The sequence below is a fragment of the Capricornis sumatraensis genome, chromosome 5 (genome assembly GCF_032405125.1).
Source record: "Capricornis sumatraensis isolate serow.1 chromosome 5, serow.2, whole genome shotgun sequence".
Taxonomy (NCBI): domain Eukaryota; kingdom Metazoa; phylum Chordata; class Mammalia; order Artiodactyla; family Bovidae; genus Capricornis; species Capricornis sumatraensis.
This window is the reverse complement of record NC_091073.1, coordinates 71,245,753-71,266,237: the sequence shown is the minus strand read 5'-3', so window position 1 is coordinate 71,266,237 and position 20,485 is coordinate 71,245,753. Positions and strand designations below refer to the sequence as shown.

The 20,485-nt window shown below is 45.8% G+C and overlaps 1 protein-coding gene across 1 annotated transcript in view; it reads right to left on the bottom strand.

Moving 5' to 3' along the window:
* Positions 1 to 5,279: 5,279 nt before the first annotated feature.
* The window catches only part of SCRN1 (secernin 1), a 61,092-nt gene continuing 45,886 nt past the window's right edge, over positions 5,280 to 20,485 (bottom strand). The window contains exons 5-8 of the mRNA XM_068973153.1: positions 19,411 to 19,605; positions 16,808 to 16,973; positions 8,070 to 8,250; positions 5,280 to 5,739 (exon numbers count right to left, since the gene is read on the bottom strand). Coding sequence (XP_068829254.1) covers positions 5,581 to 5,739; positions 8,070 to 8,250; positions 16,808 to 16,973; positions 19,411 to 19,605 — 701 coding nt within the window. The 3' untranslated portion in view covers positions 5,280 to 5,580. The remainder of the gene's footprint in view (positions 5,740 to 8,069; positions 8,251 to 16,807; positions 16,974 to 19,410; positions 19,606 to 20,485) is intronic.

Genomic DNA, 20,485 nt, shown 5'->3' with positions numbered 1-20,485 from the left:
ACCTTTAATCCAATGTGACTGGTATCCTTATAAAAAGAAATTTGGACACAGACATATACACAGTGAGGATGCTGTATGAAGTCAGAGATTAGGGTGATGCTTCTACAAGTCAAGAAATGCTGAAGATTGCCAGCAAACCACCAGAAGGCAGGGGAGAGGTGTGGACAGGTTCTCCCTCACAACCCTCAGAAGGAACCAACTCTGCCAACACCTTGATCTTGGACTTCTAGCCTCCAGACTGTGAGATAATAAATAGCCACCTGGTTGGTGGTCCTTTATTATGGCAGCCCTAGCAAACTAATACACACTCTGTTACCCTGGAACTTTGCAGGAGTTTATGTTGATGGAAAAAGAGCTGAGAATAAAAATAGTCAGCAGCTCCTTGTCATATAAATGGGGTCGTCATTTACTCTGACCTTGACATAGGTCATTTGTTGCCAGTGACTACGTCCTGTTTTCAAGAACAAGACATTCAGTTGCATTTCCCTGTCACATGGAGATAGAATCATTGAAGTAACCTGGCATTTCTAGGTCACAAGAGTGAGAAGAGCTGGTTTCTTTCTTAACTGGCATCCTTTCCTCTAATGGAGCTTCTATGGCTTTAAAATAAAGACACTTGGCATAGATGGCACCAGCCATTCTGATGATTGTTTTTAATTTGGTAAGATACCCATTAACATAAAATTTACCATTTTAGTAATTTTTAAGTGTACAGTTTAGTCGTGTTAAGCAAATTCACCGTGTTGTGTGTGACCAGTCTCCAGAACTCTTTTATCATCTTGCAAAACTTAAACTCAATACCCCTTAAACAAAGACTCCCCATTTCCATTCCCACCCCTCCAGCACCTGGCAACCAGCATTCTACTTTCAGGCTCTATGAGATTGACTACTCTTGGCAATTCATAAATGTGGAATCAAATATTTGACTTTTTTTTGAGAGTGGTTTATTTCATTTAACATAATGTCCTCAAGGCTCATTTTTGTTGTAGCATGTGTCAAGAGTTTCCTTCCTTTATAAGGCTGAATATCCCATTGCTTGTCTATACAAATCATTGATTCATTCATTGATGGATACTTGGCTTGCTTCCACCTTCTGGTTATTATGACTAATGCTAGTATGAATACTGGTGTAAAAAAATCTCTTTGAGATATTCCACCTTCAACTCTTTTGAGTATATACTCAAAAATAAAATTGTTCGCTTATATGGCTTAATTCTTTTTAATTTTTTGAGAAACCTCCATATTGTTTTCCGTATCAGCTGTACCATTTTATATCCCCATCAACAGTGCATAGGGTTACAATTTCTCCACATCCTTAGCAACACTAATTTCCCATTTTCTTGATAACCATCCTGACGGGTGTGAGGTGGTATGTCATGGTTTTGTGTTTATTTTAAAGAGTGAGTTTATCGACAAAATGGATAAATGAAGAAAACGCTTACCTTGATTGGGTTTTCCAAAGATTCCAGTCATAAAATATTTCCCCTTTCATACATTTTCTATGTTGTGGCCAATGCTCGCATTTATTAATAAAACACAAGATAGAAGAGGCCCTGCGACATTAATTTCAGTACTTTTTTATTGTATGTTTGATGTATTTAGAGACAATTCCAAGGGCAAGCACTGGATGGGAAAGTTATCTGGTTTGTAGATATTTGTACAAAAGGCTATTAAGACGACAGTCAGTTCCCACTGCAGGAAACAGCAAGGTTCTCCTTTTTTATTATTCCCTGCCCCTAGCTAGCATTTTCCAGCTCGCACATTCAACTTCTCACAACATGACCGCAAACATATACATATTCATCCCCACGAGAAATCCGCACGGGACATCTTGGGATGTTTGGATTCAGTCAGATAAAGCACGTTTGACACAAACCACAGGAGAGGAGCTGGGACTTAAGACCACGTGGAATGAAAGGCCACAACCACAGGGAAGCACAGGCAGCGCTGGGCGGGGCGACCTGCCGCCCCTCCCCGCCCCGGCCCTGCCCCCTTCCGCCCCTGCCCCGCCCCCATGGGAAAGAGTGAAGTCGCTCAGTCGTGTCCGACTCTTTGCGACCCGTGGACTGTAGCCCACCAAGCTCCTCCATCCATGGGATTCTCCAGGTAAAAATACTGGAGTGGGTTGCCATTTCTTTCTCCAGGGGATCTTCCCGACCCAGGGATCAAACCCGAGTCTCCCACACTGCAGGCAGACGCCTTAACCTCGGCACCACCAGTGGCTTCCCTGAAGACCTTCTCCAGAGATGACTGGACTCCTCCTCAGTTAAGAATGCAGCCCGTGGTTTCTTAACAGATACACTGGCCCCACCTGGCTTTCCTGCCGGACTGGGCAGAACTGTGTAATAACTGGACCCGCTTGGGATGACAGCAGGGTGCAAAGGAGTTTGCCTCATTGATAATTATTTTTTACACCTAATAATCCATCCAAAAGTGAAGGAACTTCACTGCTAATATCTAATAGGCACACACTTGCTCTGTTAGCTTATAAGAAGGACTCTTTCTAATAATAACACTGTCTTATGTTACTGGGCACTAAAGAATCACCATAGTTTCAAATATGTCCTTATTCTACTTAAAATTCCAGACCATCTCCAAGGATGAAGGAGTACTACTTCTGCTTTGCTAATTTACTCTTACTGGAGCTTCTGCTCCTCCTTAGTTAGAGTGGTAAATCCCATCTACTAGCCAAGACTATAACTAGCTTATGTTTGGTTATAGGGCGTGAGAACAGGGGAGAGAGTCTCCTTCAAGGCCACGTCTTCCTTCTGCACAAGGTGTGCACAGCCCCCTCCCCTCCCCCAAATCGTAATGGATACACAAATGGCATTTTAAGAAGCTATTTACACACTGACCTTTAAACATTAATTTTCATAGTTCACCTTGCATATATTCATTTTCCCTTTAGAAAATCAATCCCTGCTCAAGAAATTATCCACATAATGATAAACATTTTTCAAAAACAGAGTCTGTTAGGAGCATTTAAAAACAAACATCCCCCTCAGCAAGTGTCCTCAAAATCCAACTGCATATTTCAAACTGTTACTGTCACTAGAAGTGAACATCCACATCAGCAGATTCTTTGCTCTCTTCTTGTCTTTCCCCACGCATCCCAATGCACAAAGAATCTGTCCACTGCTATTATTCAAGCTTTAACTGTACACCTCTGTACAAGTCTAAGGAAAGCATCCCAGCCTCTTTAACTTCTGCCAGAAAAGGGCTGCCCCGCCCTCTAGTGGTAAGACAGTGGCATCACAATTGTGATAATAGCATTAACCCACCCACACAACTCTTAGTTATAGTTGGCCTTTTTCTAGGTTGCTGGACTAAGGTCAATGTCCTTAACAGAAGTGGTCATTGTTGTTTCCCACTGCACAATGGCTGGGTAATGGCATAAGGCTGGCTGGGTTATTCCGTGACCTTGCTTGGCCCATAAAAATGAAAGCTGGACCTCTAGGTAATTTATTCTCACTAGACTTCTTTTGCTCAAACCCCTAAATCACCTTGGGTATCTCAGACATGCCAGGTCTGATGAACTGTTTCTATGACAGGGGAAGGAGAGACCATGTGGTAGAATTTTATAGTGGTTTTTTGCATCATCTTGTTTTAAATAACCACTCAGCAGGTGGGTTTGGGAGGGGATGAGGTGCCTGTGTCATCCTCAAGCCTTGCCCTTCCCCACTCAACAGCTGTAGACAGATGCTCTCAGAATGGCCATGCCACCTAAGAGGAGACCCTAAGCTCTCACTGAAAGCCCAGACCAAGCCCAGACAAAATTCAGCAACCACAAGCTGCTGTGAACGATCGCTGTTAGTTTTCCCAGCTCAAATATTGCTCCCATGTCTTATCACTCACAGAGGTTTCACATTTTCAAAACTTCTGGGCAAAAAATTCACAGTGCTCTTATGCCTACACCCTTGGAGGGGAGCTAGTAGAAAAAAAGATTTGTTCCAGTGACACCTGTGACCCTCAGTGTCTACGTCTGTGTCTGGGGCCCAATTCCTCTCCAGCTCTCGTGGCATATGATACATTGCAGCTGGAAAACGAGTCTAACTGGAAGTCACTTCCAAGACTCCTGATACTTATAGTATTTCCATCTGCAAATACCTATCACCAGTGAAGATGATTAGGCCCAGATGGTGCAGGTCAGGCTGGAGAAATGAAGCCACAGCCCTCCCACCCATTGCTGTATTAACATGTACACCTCTCCTCCTCATCTCTGCCTCTGTGCATGTCAAGAGTGGTTGAGAGTTTCAATAGCTGGAGGTAAGACCCCTGCCACCACCACCACCTGCCCACTTCAGCTACTAGCCTGAAAATGGCTACCGGGCCACGTGGGGCGTGAAGAATAAAGGGAAAGATCAGGGCAAGCCAGGTGCTTTCTCCACAGCTTTGTGGGCTGTAACAGGGTTGGGCAGGAAGGGCGGGGGTGGGACTGTCCCCTGGAGTGAAATGCTTCTCCATCCATCTGTCGCCTTCCTGCCCTCTGTCTTCCCTGTGCTGAGCCCATCTGGTCTTCTTCACATGCTCTCCTGAGCTCTGCTGGTAAGTTAGATCCTTCGTGAGCCCACAACATGGGAAACAAATCAGTTTAATTAAAGTCTCTGCTGAGATAATGGGGTGGCTGCTCAGATTCCAGCTACTTTAACTGGAATCTAAACAGCCAAAAGTTTCTCCTTTTCCTTCCTTCATTAGCTGAGAAATTTGCAGCTTTGTGGGGTGGAACTCTGCCACAGGGCCATTTAATTAATTCTAAACTAGGCCCAGAATCATTTCAAGACACAAGCGCATCTACGCGGCGGGTGAATGGCAGGGACAGCCCCTTGCCTGGTAGGAGAGCCACTCCCTGATCAGGAGTGTTACCTGTGCAGCCGCCCCTGAATCCCTACGGGGATGGGGGTGGGCAGGCTTCAGCTCACACAGAAGGCGGAAGCCATCTGTTTGGATCCACTGCACACGAGCGCAGTGCACAGGTTCTTTCGGATCAAGAGAATCCGGAAGGAGCTGTGCCTGGAGCCAGCGGAGCCCCCTTCTTTCCTTCCCACTTGTTTTGCATCTCAGAAGACACAGCCGGGGGCATTCTGCGTTACTGGCCTGTGCTCAGTGTCTCAGTGGAAGCCTCCCTGGGGCACACACACACACAAGAGCTCAGGGCCAGACAAACGCCTTTTGTTAACCTGAAAGAAATCGCTACTGAAAGAGTAAGACTCCAAGAGATTTTGCCTTTCCCGCAAAGTCGGTGCCATGGAGCCTGTCTTCCACGGCTTTGATGGACTCTAGTCCTCCCATGAAAAGGCTAATGTGTCCATTGTCACTGAAATACAATAATAGCAGCTTAAAATCCACACAGTCATACGATCAGACAACAGGCAAGGGGATACACGTTACACTGCAGAAGGAGGGGATCTACGCTGCAGAAGAAGGGGGCGGCGTTGTAAGGTTCAAGGCAGAACACAAGGGGACTGTGACTTTGACGCATCTCAACTTTCTCATTTTACTTGGACAGGAGAGTGGTTTGTTTTGCTGGTAATTTAGTAAGGTGGGAAATTTTAAATAAGAAGGGGAAAGGGAACGCTTACTTCACTTAAAGAATTTAATCTCCGTGTCCACACAGTCATAGAAGAGATCCCCCACTTCGGTGGGGTCCACGGGGTCACTGCTGGTCAGGATTTCCTCCATGGCTTCCAGGCCTTGCTTCTCTAGTTCCAGCATCGTCTTCCTCAGCTTCTGACCTTGCTCCTGAGAAAGACAAAAAGAGTCGGGGCCACTGGAGTGGATGCTGAAAGCCCTCCGAGGGCCCACCCCCACTCTATTCAGTGGGCTTCCTGCGGGACTGCCATGGGGTGCCACTCAGGATGTGATGATGTCACTGCTCTGCCCGGAATACTTACAGAGTTCCCGCTGCATTCAGGATGCAATCCAGACTCCTGAGTGACAGTGGGAAAGGCCCCTCTGCAGCCCACAAGGCTCCTGCTTGTCTCACCTCCTGCCCTGCCTCCTGCATCTGCTTTCTCTGCAGCCAGACTGAATTAGCTGCCTTCCTCCAACCCATGATACTCCTTGCCATTGCACAGGCCACCCTGCTCCCTGCCAACACTTGGGCAGCTCGTGCCCACCTTCAGAATGCCCCTCCTCGGGGCTCCCCATCCAATGCCTTTCCTTCTGCCATAGCTGTTCTCTTCCTGTCTTGTGATGGTCTGTCTACTTGCCTGGGTCTCCTGTTAGACCGCAATCACCCAGGGAGTAAGAACTAGGCTGATCTCTATGTTCCTCCATCGGACAGAGGAGGCACTCTCAACAATGCCTTTTGAATGAATAAATGGATCCGTGAATGGCACGTCTATCCCCAATTTACTGTTTCTTCTGAAGGGGTGACATCTCTTCTTCCAAGTGAGAGTCACTCATTCACAGTGGATGACAGTGAGAAGCTTTTGTTTGTCCAGTTACTCCCAGAACAGAGAAACGGGTATTACCGTTCATCCACCATCTCCCAGTGCTGCCCTAACTCAAACCAATGGTCATTTCCAAATTTCAAAGTCCACCCAGCCTCATCTACCTCACCTCTTGGAAATTTTGTGTAGGATGCCTCAGAATGCACAGGCCTTCCTACCTCTGCCTTCATTTGCCAAATAACCAGAAAACTGTGGATCAGGGAGTGACACCTTCCCCCTACTCGGGCTTACTGTCATCCACCTAAAGCGTGCACCATCAGCAATCAGGGCAGGCGGCCCTGGACAGAGCTAGTGCAGTGTAGCGGCAGCATTCCAGTCCCGGGGACACATCTGGCAGGCAGGACAAATATCGAATAACTGTGTGACTTTTGCACGTCAGAATGGTCATGTCTGGGGCACAGAAGAGCAGGGTCTAGAAACAGGGAGACTACCCTTCTCAGAGATGCTTTCTGAACTCCCTTGGATTTACTGTTGATGTTGTCCTTCTTTTTATCCTTCTTAGAAAGCCCACTATACCAGATGTAAGAGAATAAGCTTACCCAGTCCATGCAAAATGTGTGCACCAATTCCCTATAAGAGGTCCCTCTTTTTAAGACAAAATGGAACTTCACAAGTTGTTAAATAAATGCCTGGGAAGCAGATGAGCATCTAACAACTATGTTCCTTCTTTCTCTGTCAGCAAAATAGAAGCCTGGGGGGACTTCCCTGGTGGTCCAGTGGTTGAGAATCCCCCTCCCAGTGCAGGGGACGCAGGTTCAATCCCTGGGCAGGGAACTAAGATCCCACATGTCATGGGGCAACTAAGCCCATGTGCCACAATTACTGAGCTTGCACTCTAGAGCCCACATTTCACAACTAGAGAGAAATGTGCAGTGAAGACCCAGCATAGCCAAAATTGTTTTAAAAACATATAGGCTTGGATTTTACTTGAAAGCCTATCATTATCGGCTGCTATGGGCATATATTGAATATTTCTCTTGTTTGAACTGATGTTACTTTATTACCCAAAGTTTTGGGTAGAGGAAGGAGGGTTGCACTTTGAAGAAGAACTATTTTAAAACTGACAGTTAATTTTAAAACTTTTTACATGAAAAAAATATACAGAACTTAAATTTTACCACTTTAACCATTTTTAGGCATACAGTTCAGTGGCATAAATACATTCACACTGTTATGCAACCATCACCACCAACCATCTCCAGGGATTTTTTGAAGAATCACTTGCAAAAAAACCCCACAAAACTATGATTCTGTCTTTAAAGTGCTGCCATAATACAACTGTTTACCTCCAAAAGTATACAAACAATTTCTGACCATAGGAAACCAGTTCTCCCAACTAGTACTGCACATTTCTGTTATTCCCAGGTGGACAGTAAGTAAAAGAGGGATATTCTTAGGCCACTGCATTTTGAACAACATCAAAAGTGGAGGCTTGCTTTCACTGTGTTTCAAGAGGCTGGTTGGAACAATTACCACAAGCATTCTAGCGAGGGCCTCGGGAGCCCGGGTTTCTGGAAGCAGACTAGCTGGAGAGGAGGAAAATGATGAGCTTATTATCCGCTTTCTGGTCTCCTTCCTGGTGACCTCACCCGCGCCCAGGCCCCCACTCAGGCTCACCTCGTCACTCTCCAGAACGGCACGGGCCCACTCGTGCGCCTTGTACAGCTCGTGCCGGCGGTCTGGCTTCTCCTGGAACCGAGGCTCCTTTTTGGCAGGGTCGTCGTCCCCAAAACAGGGAGACTGTGCTTTGGGGACGAGTTTTACGTCATCGACAAAGATGAAAGGTTTGAATATGGACCTGGAGAGAAAGGAGAGCACTTCAGCCAAACCAGGTTCAGGGCCTGAGGACAGCAGACATTCCAGGGGTCAGCTCATGGCAGGTGGCAGGCGGGTGCCTCCCGAGAGAGAGTGCCAACTGCATATTTTAGTGATTATTTTAATAAAACTAACTGCCGATTATAAGTTGCAAAGTGCTCTATTTACAGTGAGGAGACATCGACACAGACTAGCTTTCTTCTGGGAAGGCCTTTTGAGAGCTCCTTTCAGCTCCATGAACATACACGGTGCTCTGAGGAAAGGGTGCAATGGGCCACCGATGTGAGTCAGTCTTTCGCCACCATTGGCCATGGAACAAGGCCCCCTGGAAAGGCAGGGTCTGAGACCTCATCTTTTTTTTTTTAGGTTGTACCTTATTTGAAAATGTTTGGAATATCTCTGACAGACTCAAGGAGGGCACAGATGAAGACAGATGACCAAAACAGAACCCCAAGGGCCCCAGAGAGGGCACGCCATAGAGAACAGAAGTCTGGTTGTGTGAGAGGGCAGCCGAGGGCATAGTAGGCGGCTGAAGCAAGAACTCTTTGATTCAGCTCTTTTGGCACAAGGGGTGTAACTTTAGGGACACGGTTTTGTATGCGAGTGCCCATGTGTGTGTGCACATGTATGCGTGTGTATACGTGTGCATACCTGGGGACACAGCAACACACCCAATGTGCACACACCCTGAAACAGCTGGGTATCTAAGAAACTGTGTCTTGGCATTCTAGGCCGATGGGGTCTGTGGCGAGCACAGCTGACTGAAACAGCAGGGAGAGAGCTTTACTCTCCCAGCTCTGCACCCAGAAAGAACACAGCTCAATCAAAGCAGTGTTCCGGGGGAGCACGGCACCTCTGGGCCCCGAGGGTGGCCTGTGTTCAATCACACCACGGGGGCACCTGCAAAAACAATCAGAGAGACTGAGACAAGTGTATGGCTTCAATTGGGGTTATTCTCTGTCCTCTTAACTTAGTGCACCTTGACCCACTCTGTGCCTCCAATGGGTGAGAAGTGAGCTGGGAAGTTGAATCCCTGAACCCCGAGGTCCCTGGGCTATCCAGTGCGCCACACATTTTCACATACACAACCATCTGCAAAGCGCTGGGAACCCATGACCCTTGCACCGAAACTGTGCCCTTGGACTTGAGCATCAGTATCACTCTCAGGCCCCACCCCCATCCTGCTGACTAGAACCTGCTTGTTAATGTCCCCAGGAGACTGATGACATCCAGGTCTAAGGAGCATAACCAAAGACAACAGTAACCAGCAGCGAACCCTCAGGTGAGAGAAAGACCGTGATCACAGCATGAAAGATCCCGCTCGTGTTAATTTCATTTGAATACTGAAAGCAGCTGCACCCTAAGCTTATGAAGTGGGTGAAAACAAGTTTAGTTGCTCAGTTGTGTCCAACTCTTTGTGACCCCATGGACGGTATCCTGTCAGGCTCCTCTGTCCATGGGATTCTCCAGGCAAGAATACTGGAGAGGGTTGCCATGCCCTTCTCCAGGGAATCTTCCTGACCCAGGGATCGAACCCGAGTCTCCTGCATTGCAGGCAGATTCTTTACTGTCTGAGCCGCCAGGGAGGCCACCAGGTAAAGTGGGTGGGACTGGTTAAGTGCTGGTCTCTGCAGGTGATGCAAACACATACAGGAAACTGGCTCTGCCCACCAAGAAGTATGAGGCACAGGCACATGGGCTGGGCCTAATTCCACAAGGCCACGTCCTCCCAAAATCCTTCCCTCCCTGAGAAACCAGGAGCTACCTTGTACAGAGGGAACACTCACTACCACTTGTGACTGCCTCCTGAAAACGCAGCACTTCTCTTCCTTCCTCCTGAATGTCAAGTGGGTGACTGCTGAAAGTGGAAGGAAATAATGCAAAAATTTTTAATGTCTACAGAATTTTGATCCCATGGAGTTGAATTCTCCAACTGGTCATTTAGTTGAGGGTATTTTGAGGGTTTACTGGAAGAGGGTAATGGATGGGGAGGGATAGAAGAGGTGGTGGTAACGGAGAGTCCAGCAGAGAGATATCCAGAACTAACTGCCTCCGGGCACCTCTGGTTTCAGACAACACAGCAGCTTCACAGCAGGCAAACGTCCTACGCTTCTGGGCCTGACAGCCCTCGGGGTTTCCTGAAAAGTCAGTGCGCACACTGTCTTCTAGCAGACTAGAAGCCTCCTGCAGCCTCCTTGGCCTGCACTGAGATCTCCTGAGACCCTGCAGCCCAGAGCCTGCATAGTTCACACCTCCTCCCTAGGCCTGGCATTGCACCGAGAGGGGTCAGAGCCAGGGCTCCCATGGGCTTGCGCTTGGACTTGGCGGTGAGGCTGGGGCAGGCTCAACCATGGTGAGTCAGAGGATCAGCAGTGTCCAGCAGAGCTGCTGAGCCTGGGCTGCCAAGGAGACCCCTTAGGACAGCGGTTCTCCCACTTCACATGGCCCCAGGGCACACAGCCGGTGCTCACTTCTGTATCCCATACAATCCCCCGAACCGAACCTCTCTTTTCCACCTCTCCAAAGTCCTAGTGAGAGTCAGGTTTCACAGGCAAGCCTGTCATTTAATTTTTGGAACTCGGTGCTTTACTTACTATGCGGCTCAGGACCATCCTGAAACTGGCCCCATGGGGAGAACCATGGCACCGGGTCCTCCTGAGCAACTGCCCAGATCTGCCTGCCTCACCACAGCAGGGCCAGGAATTAGGCTGGACTCCGAATATGGGTCTGTGTCCCCTCTTTGACCAGCTGTGGGTCCCATCATTTTTCCTCTCTGTCTCTCAATGGGCTGCGATGATCTCTCCCTTTGAGCTGCTAAAGCTATTGTGCTATTTCTCTTTCTACATCATGAGGCTTATGAACCTGTGCTTTCAAGAAGTTCATGGTAAGCACAGTTGTGGTCTTCTGCACCCAGTACACAAGATAACAGCAGAGTTAAAAAAAAAAAAAGAAAGAAAAAAGTCAAAACCCCCTGCCTGATGGAGCCTCAAGCCGGTCCACACTCATTGGCATGTGGAGGTTAGTTTAACATCAGTGAGAGAGCATCTGGTGGCATTTGTAAGACAAGAGGGACTATATGTTTATCCCTCCCATCCATCCATTTTAACTTTAAAAATAAGTAAGTTAATAATATGATGAGGTTTCTGTAATATTCTAAAGCAGCCAAAGTCCTCCAATTTTTTTTCCAAAGTCTATAAGGAACTCAGCATCCTCAGCTGCTAAAAGCATGAAGTATGTATTTGTCAGGTGGTTGTGCTCACTTGGCCATGTCAACTCTTAGTGACCCCATGAACTGTAGCCTGCCAGGATCCTCTGTCCATGGGATTTTCCAGGTTAAGAATACTGGAGTGAGTTGCCATTTCCTCTTCCAGGGGATCTTTCTGACCCAAAGACTGAACCTGAGGCTCCTGCACTGGCAGCTGGATTATTTTACCGTCAAATGGTTAAAGGGAGATTCTTTTTTGAGACTGAATAAATAAAATTATTGCCATAATAAACTGCAATAATATACCAGATGTGGGAATTATCTATAATTCCAACCTGATCACTTATGTCTATAGATCCAGAAAAGGGCAACATGGAAAACTCTGTGGTTTCCAAATGTTTTGATTTCTTACTGAACATTACAGAAAATGACATTACAAATACAAGTAGGTGAGAAGATACTCTGACATTTTCCCAAAAGTGAACCTCAGATAGCTTCTTAAATGACACCTGAATGAATGTATGTTCAGAGAGATGAAATGACTGATCAAGGCCATATATCCAGCCAGCGGCAAAGCTGAACTGCCATGTAGGTCATGACAACCCCTCCCGGCACACCCAGCCACGGTGGGGCCCAGTTCATCACTCATACTGAACACCCCAAGAGCGGTTCATGGCTGACTCTGACACAGACCTCTAGTATGACTGGCCAGCTCACATTTCTTACTTAAAACATGGCCGTGTTCTTACCAATGATGCAGAAACTCCCAGAGTGATGGGCTTAACTTCTGCCCCAGAGTCCCTGGTGGATCTGCTCGCACAAAAACAGCAGCACAAAGGGCCCTGCCTGGATGAATCTGCTAAACTTTAAACCAATCTGATATGGGCCTGGAAGAAGCAGTTTCCCTCAATTTCATGTGTCCCTCTGAATGGTTCATCCATGGGTCATCCCAGCTTGGCTGCGAATCACTTAAATCACATACATAGCTAAAGCCACATCTGGCTGAGAGCAGAACCTGTGAAGGGCGTCTCCACTTAGAGGGAAAGAAAACTAGTACTTCTGGAGCCTGGGACACCCTTTGGACTGGATCCAGATACCCTGGGAGGTTGTGAAAAGTCAAAACAGTGGGGTGGGAGAGAGGAAAAAGATACTGTTGCGAGAGTTAGGAATGAAATCAAAGGGAGGGCTATTTTACACAAGGTCGTCAGCTGGGTGTCCTCCATGCAGCCTGCGGCCCTGTATTTATATAAACCACAGTGTCTATAACATTATCTCCAATAATGAAAAGGTTCCACTTGTCACTGACATTTGAATTAACCAGATGAGACAGTCTCAACTGATGCAACGCAGACTCTCAAGCCTAGTACCTGGGAGAAGAGGAAGCAAACACCACACACACACACACACACACACACACACACACACACACACACACACACACACACCCTGTATCCCAGAGGAAGCAAACACCACACACACACACACACACACACACACCCATATCCCAGAGGAAGCAAACACCACACACACACACACACACACACACACACACACACACACACACACACCCTGTATCCCAGAGGAAGCAAACACCACACACACACACACACACACACACACCCCTGTATCCCAGAGGAAGCAAACACCACACACACACACACACACACACACACACACACACACACACCCCTGTATCCCAGAGGAAGCAAACAACACACACACACACACACACACACTCCCACCCACCCCTGTATCCCAGAGGAAGCAAACCACACACACACACACACACATACCCCGTATCCCTTGCATCTCTCACACACACACACACACACACACACACACACACACCCCGTATCCCTTGCATCTCTCACACACACACACACACCCCGTATCCCTTGCATCTCTCTCTCACACACACACACACACCCGGTATCCCTTGCATCTCTCCAAACACCACACACACACACACCCGGTATCCCTTGCATCTCTCCAGTTCCCTGCCATAAAGTGGGTCAAAGACCCTCTTTTCCTAGAACTTCCTCCCTATTTTCTGTTTTCCAGGCTGAATTACATGGCCTAATGCAATTAAAGGAATAAGTTGGGAAACAGCCTTCTAATATTTAAAATGGAAATACTTTTAATTCTTTCCTCCACTTGGTTTATCCTCCTGTATCTTGAATATTTGTGTTTTCTCAGATATGAGAGCTTCTAAGTAGTGGAAGCAATAAGCCCTAATTCATAGTGTCTGCTGATTTCCACAGTGCAAACACACTCACTGGGGGCCCTCTCAAGCTACCCATGTGACATTACTGAACACAGGTTGGGCAGACATGACATCATCAGCTCTCACAAACTCCAACACAGCAATGGAACCTGGAAATTACACTGTCTCAAAATGCAAAGCTACCTCTCTGCTCTTTCCCTTCCCAATCCTTCATACCGATGAAGCAACAGATACTGGCTTCCACGAAGCAAATGGTTAGAACTGGTGCACTAGAGCCAATCAGTGTCACTGTATGGATGATCGAGGCACCAGCTGACTCATCAGAATATATTACATGATGGAATTTGCCTACTCAATAAAATTAAAGTTCTTCATCTCCCTCTATCTCTCAAACTCTGGCTTTTGTATCTGCTTCCAACTCTCAAACTTACATAATACCTGGTACAAATCAGGAGGGAGAGAAAGGAGGTAAGGAGGAAGAAAAAAGGGGACTATGAGAACAAGCTATTTTGAGAAAAGTATCTGTAATTAATATAGTGAGCAAAGAGCCAAGAAGTGCTGAAGCAGACAGAACAACAGTAAGATCATGTCCATCGGTTTCTAACATTAATTGGGAGGATAAATAACAGTCTTCTTTGAGCATAATCTTCTGCAAGGCCACAGCTCTGAAACTATTTCCTGCAAACATCTCTCTAATGTTTGTAGCATTAGCAGAAGCCGGCTAAAATTTCCCTAATTTTATTACCTAAAACCCAAGAGTAGGTAATTATGCTCCCTGCTGACAACATATAAAATAGTGAGGATGCCCAATTACAAAGAAACATTGAAATGTTGAATAGCAGAAAAAAATTTTATGACAGTTCTGTAGTCACAGTAGGCAATGTAGTTCATTTAACCAGAGATGATAAAAATGAATGTCTTCCAGGAAGCCCTTAATAGCCTTTAAGGTCTTTTCAATTAATTTAACCATGAATAATTTTCTTTTAAAATTACTTGAAATTTTCACTTTTAGATATTAGAAAGCTATTTTTCAGCGCATTTTTAGAAGTGCACTGGGCTGTGTCCTATAGCCTAGGAATCAGAATTACTTTATCTTCACATCCGGGCACCACAAGGCTCTCTTCTAAGCACAGCTGGAGCAGGTGTCTGAGAAGTCAGGAACCAAGGGGGCTGTTGTGGTCGCTCTTCAGCTCAACCCGCTCCTTCAAAGGCTCCTTTCCGGAAAGAACAATGTCTAAAGACCTTGACAGGATGTTCCAGACAGACTCTGAAAGCCTATACGTATCCCTGTGGGCCAGCACAGAGTGCTCACAAAAGCCACCAGCAAGCAAGGTCAGCATCCACACGGGAGAGGAAGGACGAGCCCCAGATCTGATCGACCGAAAAGGGGGGTGGGAGTGGGGTCACAGAACCAGGCATTCCTAACGGGGAGATCAAATCAAGAGAAAGAGTCAAACAAGAGGCGTGTCCTGAGAGGCTGCCTGGAATACTGCTGAGTGGGTGAGGCTCCTGGCTAGAGGCCAGCAGAGGGCCCACGCTGGGCGTGGGAGGTACTGGGGGAGTGGGGAGACGGATGGAAACTCAAACTAAAAGGATGCACAGCTGCAAGGGGCGCCGTGCTGGCTCATGCCTCTGTGCCTTGGCACATGCTGTTCCCTCCCACCCAGAAGGTCATTCCTGCTTTCAGCACCTAACAAACCCCTCCTCTCACGACACCGGTGCTCAAGAGTTCTTCCTCTGTGAAGTTTCGCCTTCACTGCCTTCTTTGTGCCACCTCTTATCTTGTAAACAGTCTCTAGCACGCAATAAGCATACTATGTGGTACACAGCAAGTACCTAACAAGTGCTTACTGAATGAATAAATGAGTGAATGAAAGACTAAGGATAGCTTATACAGGATTTAATAGGTCCTGCTAGAAAGATCTACTTATATTGGGACAGGGAGGCCAAAGAGTCAGGGAAGGAACTTGGCTTCTCCCCGGAGTCATCTAAGACAGTCCCTAGCTGGGCACTGCCATTGCCTGTATTCCTGAAACAACAAGAGGAGAGTAAGTATTTTCAGCTGGAAAGGGAATGAAATCAAACAGCTACAGATTGCCTGGTAGCAGCGTCAAAGGTTTGATACCCGATACTCAAATGATGATCAGCCAATGGAACATGTGAAAAGTACCAGAGATCCTGCTGGAATGGGCAGTCTTCTAGAGCCTGAGGAATCAAACTTAGGAATCAGACTTACTGGACAGACTCCTAAGCCCACCTTAAAATTCCTGACACAAAACGTTTGGGTTAAGACATCTGTATTTTTCAAAAACTCCCCTCAAGTGATTCTGATCATTTAGAAGTCACGATGGCTGTGTCTAAGTTACCAATGGCATGATCTTGGTGTGAAGGACTGAAAGTTACTGAGAAGGGCTGCTGTCTGCCAGGCAGACCAGAGAGAGTCGAAAATAATAGCTAAACCTGTTATGCATTTACTTGGATTATCTCATTTAATCCTCCCAACAAGCATAAAAAAGTACAGTCTGGGATTATGCCCATTGTATAGGACAGGCACAAGCTTAGAGAGGTTAAGGGACTTACTGGCTATTAATACTAAGTGACGGAGGTGTGATTCAACTTCAAGTGGTTTATTTTAGAGGCCACAAGCCCTTTGCTGAGGTGTGTGGGCAGGAAGCAATGCCTAAAACACAATGTCTTAGAGAAGAGGCCAGTGCCCTTGAAGTGGCTGCAATATACCTTGTCTCTGGGCCATTTTGTTCTCTAACTCACAGCAACTGGTGCTTCTGATCAATCCTGAGCTTTCCTGTTATCTCTTCTGTCTCACTCGGTTTTATTTATCTTTGCATCCCTCATATACAGCACACAATGCCTGGCCCATAATATATATTAATAAATGTTGAATTTAAAACTATTTGCCTCCATGATTGTGATGAACACTACGTGATAAAAGCCAAGAACTTCCCTTGTTCACAGCTCTTGTACGACACTGGTCATGGTGATACTGAAAAATGTGACTATATAGGGAAGGGCAGGAACTCAGGGTGTGATTACTGGCTGAGCTCTCAGGGGAAGCACACACTTGCCAGCTGTGTGACTATGTCTCGGACAAACCTGGAAGGATCTGGGGTCCCGGTGAAGTAGTGGATGCATGGCGAGCTTCTGCTCTGAGGCAGGACCGACACGATGCTGGCTGTGGTGAGGAAAGACTCAGAATCCACGCAGACTCCACTGGCTTTGTCCCGTAGGACATCAATCATGGTCTGCACAGTGATGCTTTCTGCAAAGAAAAAAGAGAGGGAGGAGGCAAGTGGCTAACCAAAATCCATTAGTTATTTCCCTTTTGAGTAACAGAACCCCTGAAATTACAGCTGGGAACAGAATAGCCCTACTTTAGGTGTGGTCACAGGATAGATCTTGACCAATGAGAGGTAAGCAGAAATGATGTGTGCAACTCGCCCATCACATCCATAAAAAGGAATGCTTGCCCTTCATTCTTCTCCCTCCTTTCCTGCTGGCTGGGAGATGCCAGTGAGTGGACCACGAAAGCAAGTCACATGTTGAGGTAAAGTAACCCACCCACCCTGGACTGTCTATATACATTTGGACTAGGAGAGAGAAATAAAGGTGCATTTTTTAAAAACCACATTATTTTGGGGTCTTTTTGTTACAGCACTTAGCAATTCCGCAACTAGTACCATATGCAACAGAATGATATTCATAAGTATACAATCTATGCAGAGCACCAAGCGAGCTCTCTGGTATAATCCTGCTGGTTAGAGTTAATATTATATCTAGGGAATGACCTCTCCACAGTGGGAAATATACACAGAGAAGTCTTTCAAATATTGAGAACCATAAGGATTATTGGCTCTGACTTCAGATAAACAGACTAACAAATCTTTCCCTACATAGAATTCTGGTTCTTCACTTTCTCCCTCTGTTGGTAATTCATTAAAATGGTATTTTTTCAATCTGTATTCATAAAGATCAAATCAAAGCAACACATGGGAAAAAGGTACCTTAAACTTTGCTACCACAACTCATATCCTCTTTGTAAATATCTCCATGGATAATAATACATTGCATCTAAAAATATTAATGACAAGTCCCCACGTTCTTCAACTATCCAGGGTTCAAACTTCCTCCCTGTCTCATAAATGAATCTATTGATTTAAACCAGGATCTGACAGATGGATAATGTCTCTTAAAACTCTTTTAACCACTGCCTCTCATTTTCCCCCCTTGCATTTTATTTGCTTGGCCATTTCTCCTGAGTCTCCCATACTCTATAGACTTTTTAAGCTGCACTTTGCAGATGGTGTTATTAATATTCTCCTCCATCCTCTGAATTTCTGGCAAACTAGTAGCTAGATCCAGAAGCTGCATCAGGTCAATGTTTGATATTTTAGGCAGGACTACTTTACAATTGGTATTATATATTATACTTTCACCAAGTTAGATTTTTTCAATTAAAAACTGTAGTTGTTTATAAGATTCTCATTTCTAAATACTTTCTTACCTTTCTACCCAGAATATATTAATAAAGTTTATAGCAAAAGTCCTAAAGTGTTCTTCTAAATTAAGAGTCAGCCAATTTTTTCTTTAAGAACCAGACAGGAAACAGTTTAGCCTTACGGGTCCTAGAGGGCTTTCCAGATGGCTCAGTGGTAAAGAATCTGCCTGCCAGTGCAGGAGACTCATGAGACGCGTGCTCAATCCCTTGGCCAGGAAGATCCCCTAGAAGACGAAATGGTAACCCCACTCCAGTATTCTTGCCTGGAGAATCCCATGGACAGAGGAGCCTGCCAGGCTACAGTCCGTGGGGTCGCAAAGAGCTGGACATGACTGAGCATAGACACACACACACACAAAGACACGGGCCCTATAATCTCTGCTGGACTTGTCGCAACTGCTCAACTCTGCCACACGGCATGGAAGCGGTCATAAACAATAGGAAAATAAACAGGTGCGGCTGTGTTCCAGGGAAATTTTATTTACAAAACAGGCATCTAAAAAATAAAAAAAATAAAAAAAAAAAACAGGCATCTACCAACAGGTCAACTCCTATTCTAAATCACCAAAGGCTTGACTCACAAAACACATGTCTCACCAGCAAATATAAAATGTGGCCATTGTGGTTTATAGGGAAGGGTTTTCCACTCAGGCACAAAAGTAACAAGCTACCAGTCACCACATTTACCTAAAAATGGATTTTGGCTAAGTCAATATCGGGTGGGAAATAGAGGGCTCATGAAAGGAATTCAACAATTTGACTCAACAAGTGTTCATGGAACAAAGAGCCATAACAGGCATCACAAGGGGATCCCAAGGTGAATAAAAGATAGCACCCCTGATGGCAAGACTCAGCAGGCAAATGAAACAGGAAGATATACAGAGAAGATACATCAAATGTACAAATGCTGAGGTATAAGCAAGGCTGCACTAAGTGTTTCAAAGACAAGCATAATGACATCAGCATTTAAAGGAGAAATGGGAGCAGGAAACATCCATGGATAAAAAAGCGTTATGTAAAAATAAATACAAGTTGTAGTCATATGACCGCACAGCAAGGACTTTAGCACAAGTCAGTTTCTGTATACAGGACAAGGTCTGTTCTCCACTCTTCCTCTTTGCTTATTCTCAAACAAGGTCTCTGAAACAGCTGCAAGACAAACGGTATGTGAGAGAGAACTGTAAGGAACACCCCAACTCACCTTCTTGCTTTTCTAAGGTGTCTCTGCCTGAACAGCAGGTTAGATGGTCATCAGCTGGAGAAAAAACTTCAGAGAAATTAAACTCATCTTCTCCCGTCCACCAACCTTGACTCTGAGCATAACTCCTGAGTTCCGGATGCTCTGCGTCGATTTTAGTCGTGAGCGAAAGCTGATTGCAAATACACTTGACTCCCTCTGTAAAGAGTACAAAGTCCAGCTATTTAGAAATAGACTTATAAAGACTTTATCAAGAAATGGACATTACAGGGCAGCTCTCCCCTGCAACTTGACTCTAACTATATGGAGGAATCAATTTCATTTCTGAAGAGAGAAACATAAGGTCCTTGGTCTTCTTTTAAGATCTCCTAGAAGGTCTGAGCTTCTTGCCTGGAGAATCCCAGGGACAGCAGAGCCTGGTGGGCTGCTGTCTATGGGGTTGCACAGAATCGGACACAACTGAGGCGACTTAGCAGCAGCAGAAGGTTTGAGCAGCCCTGACACATTTTATCACGTTTTCAATGAGTGAGTCACTTGACCTGACAAACTAAACCGCAAGCATTTACTACCCACGAGAAAAGTGAAAGGTTCTTTGAAAGAGGCTCTGTGCTGCTAACAAGACTCACGAATGTCACAGCTCCGGACATTTCTCCTCACCAGGTTAGTCTCGCTTAACTACTATCCTCTGCTCAAATCTATATATATGTTTTTTTAAAAAATTTTAAAATATGGTACTTCTTCATTCAGATTTTTTCAGGCCCCAACATTTAGAAAAACACAGTGACCCTGATAATGAATTATTTATTTATTTAGGCCACACTGTGAGGCTTATAGGATCTTAGTAACCTAACCCGGGACTGAACCTAGATACCTGGCAATGACAGAATGGAGTCCCAACCACTGGACCACCAGGGAATTCCCTATAATGAATTGTTTTAAAATAATGCCATGTACGTGCAAATATGTGTGCATCTGGGTGCCCAGAAATGAGAAGCACGTTAGAGCCTGCAGCTGTAGCACCAAGAGGGTCTTAAGTCCAGGCACCATGGCCTCAGCTCTTCCTGGCCTTGAAACTCCC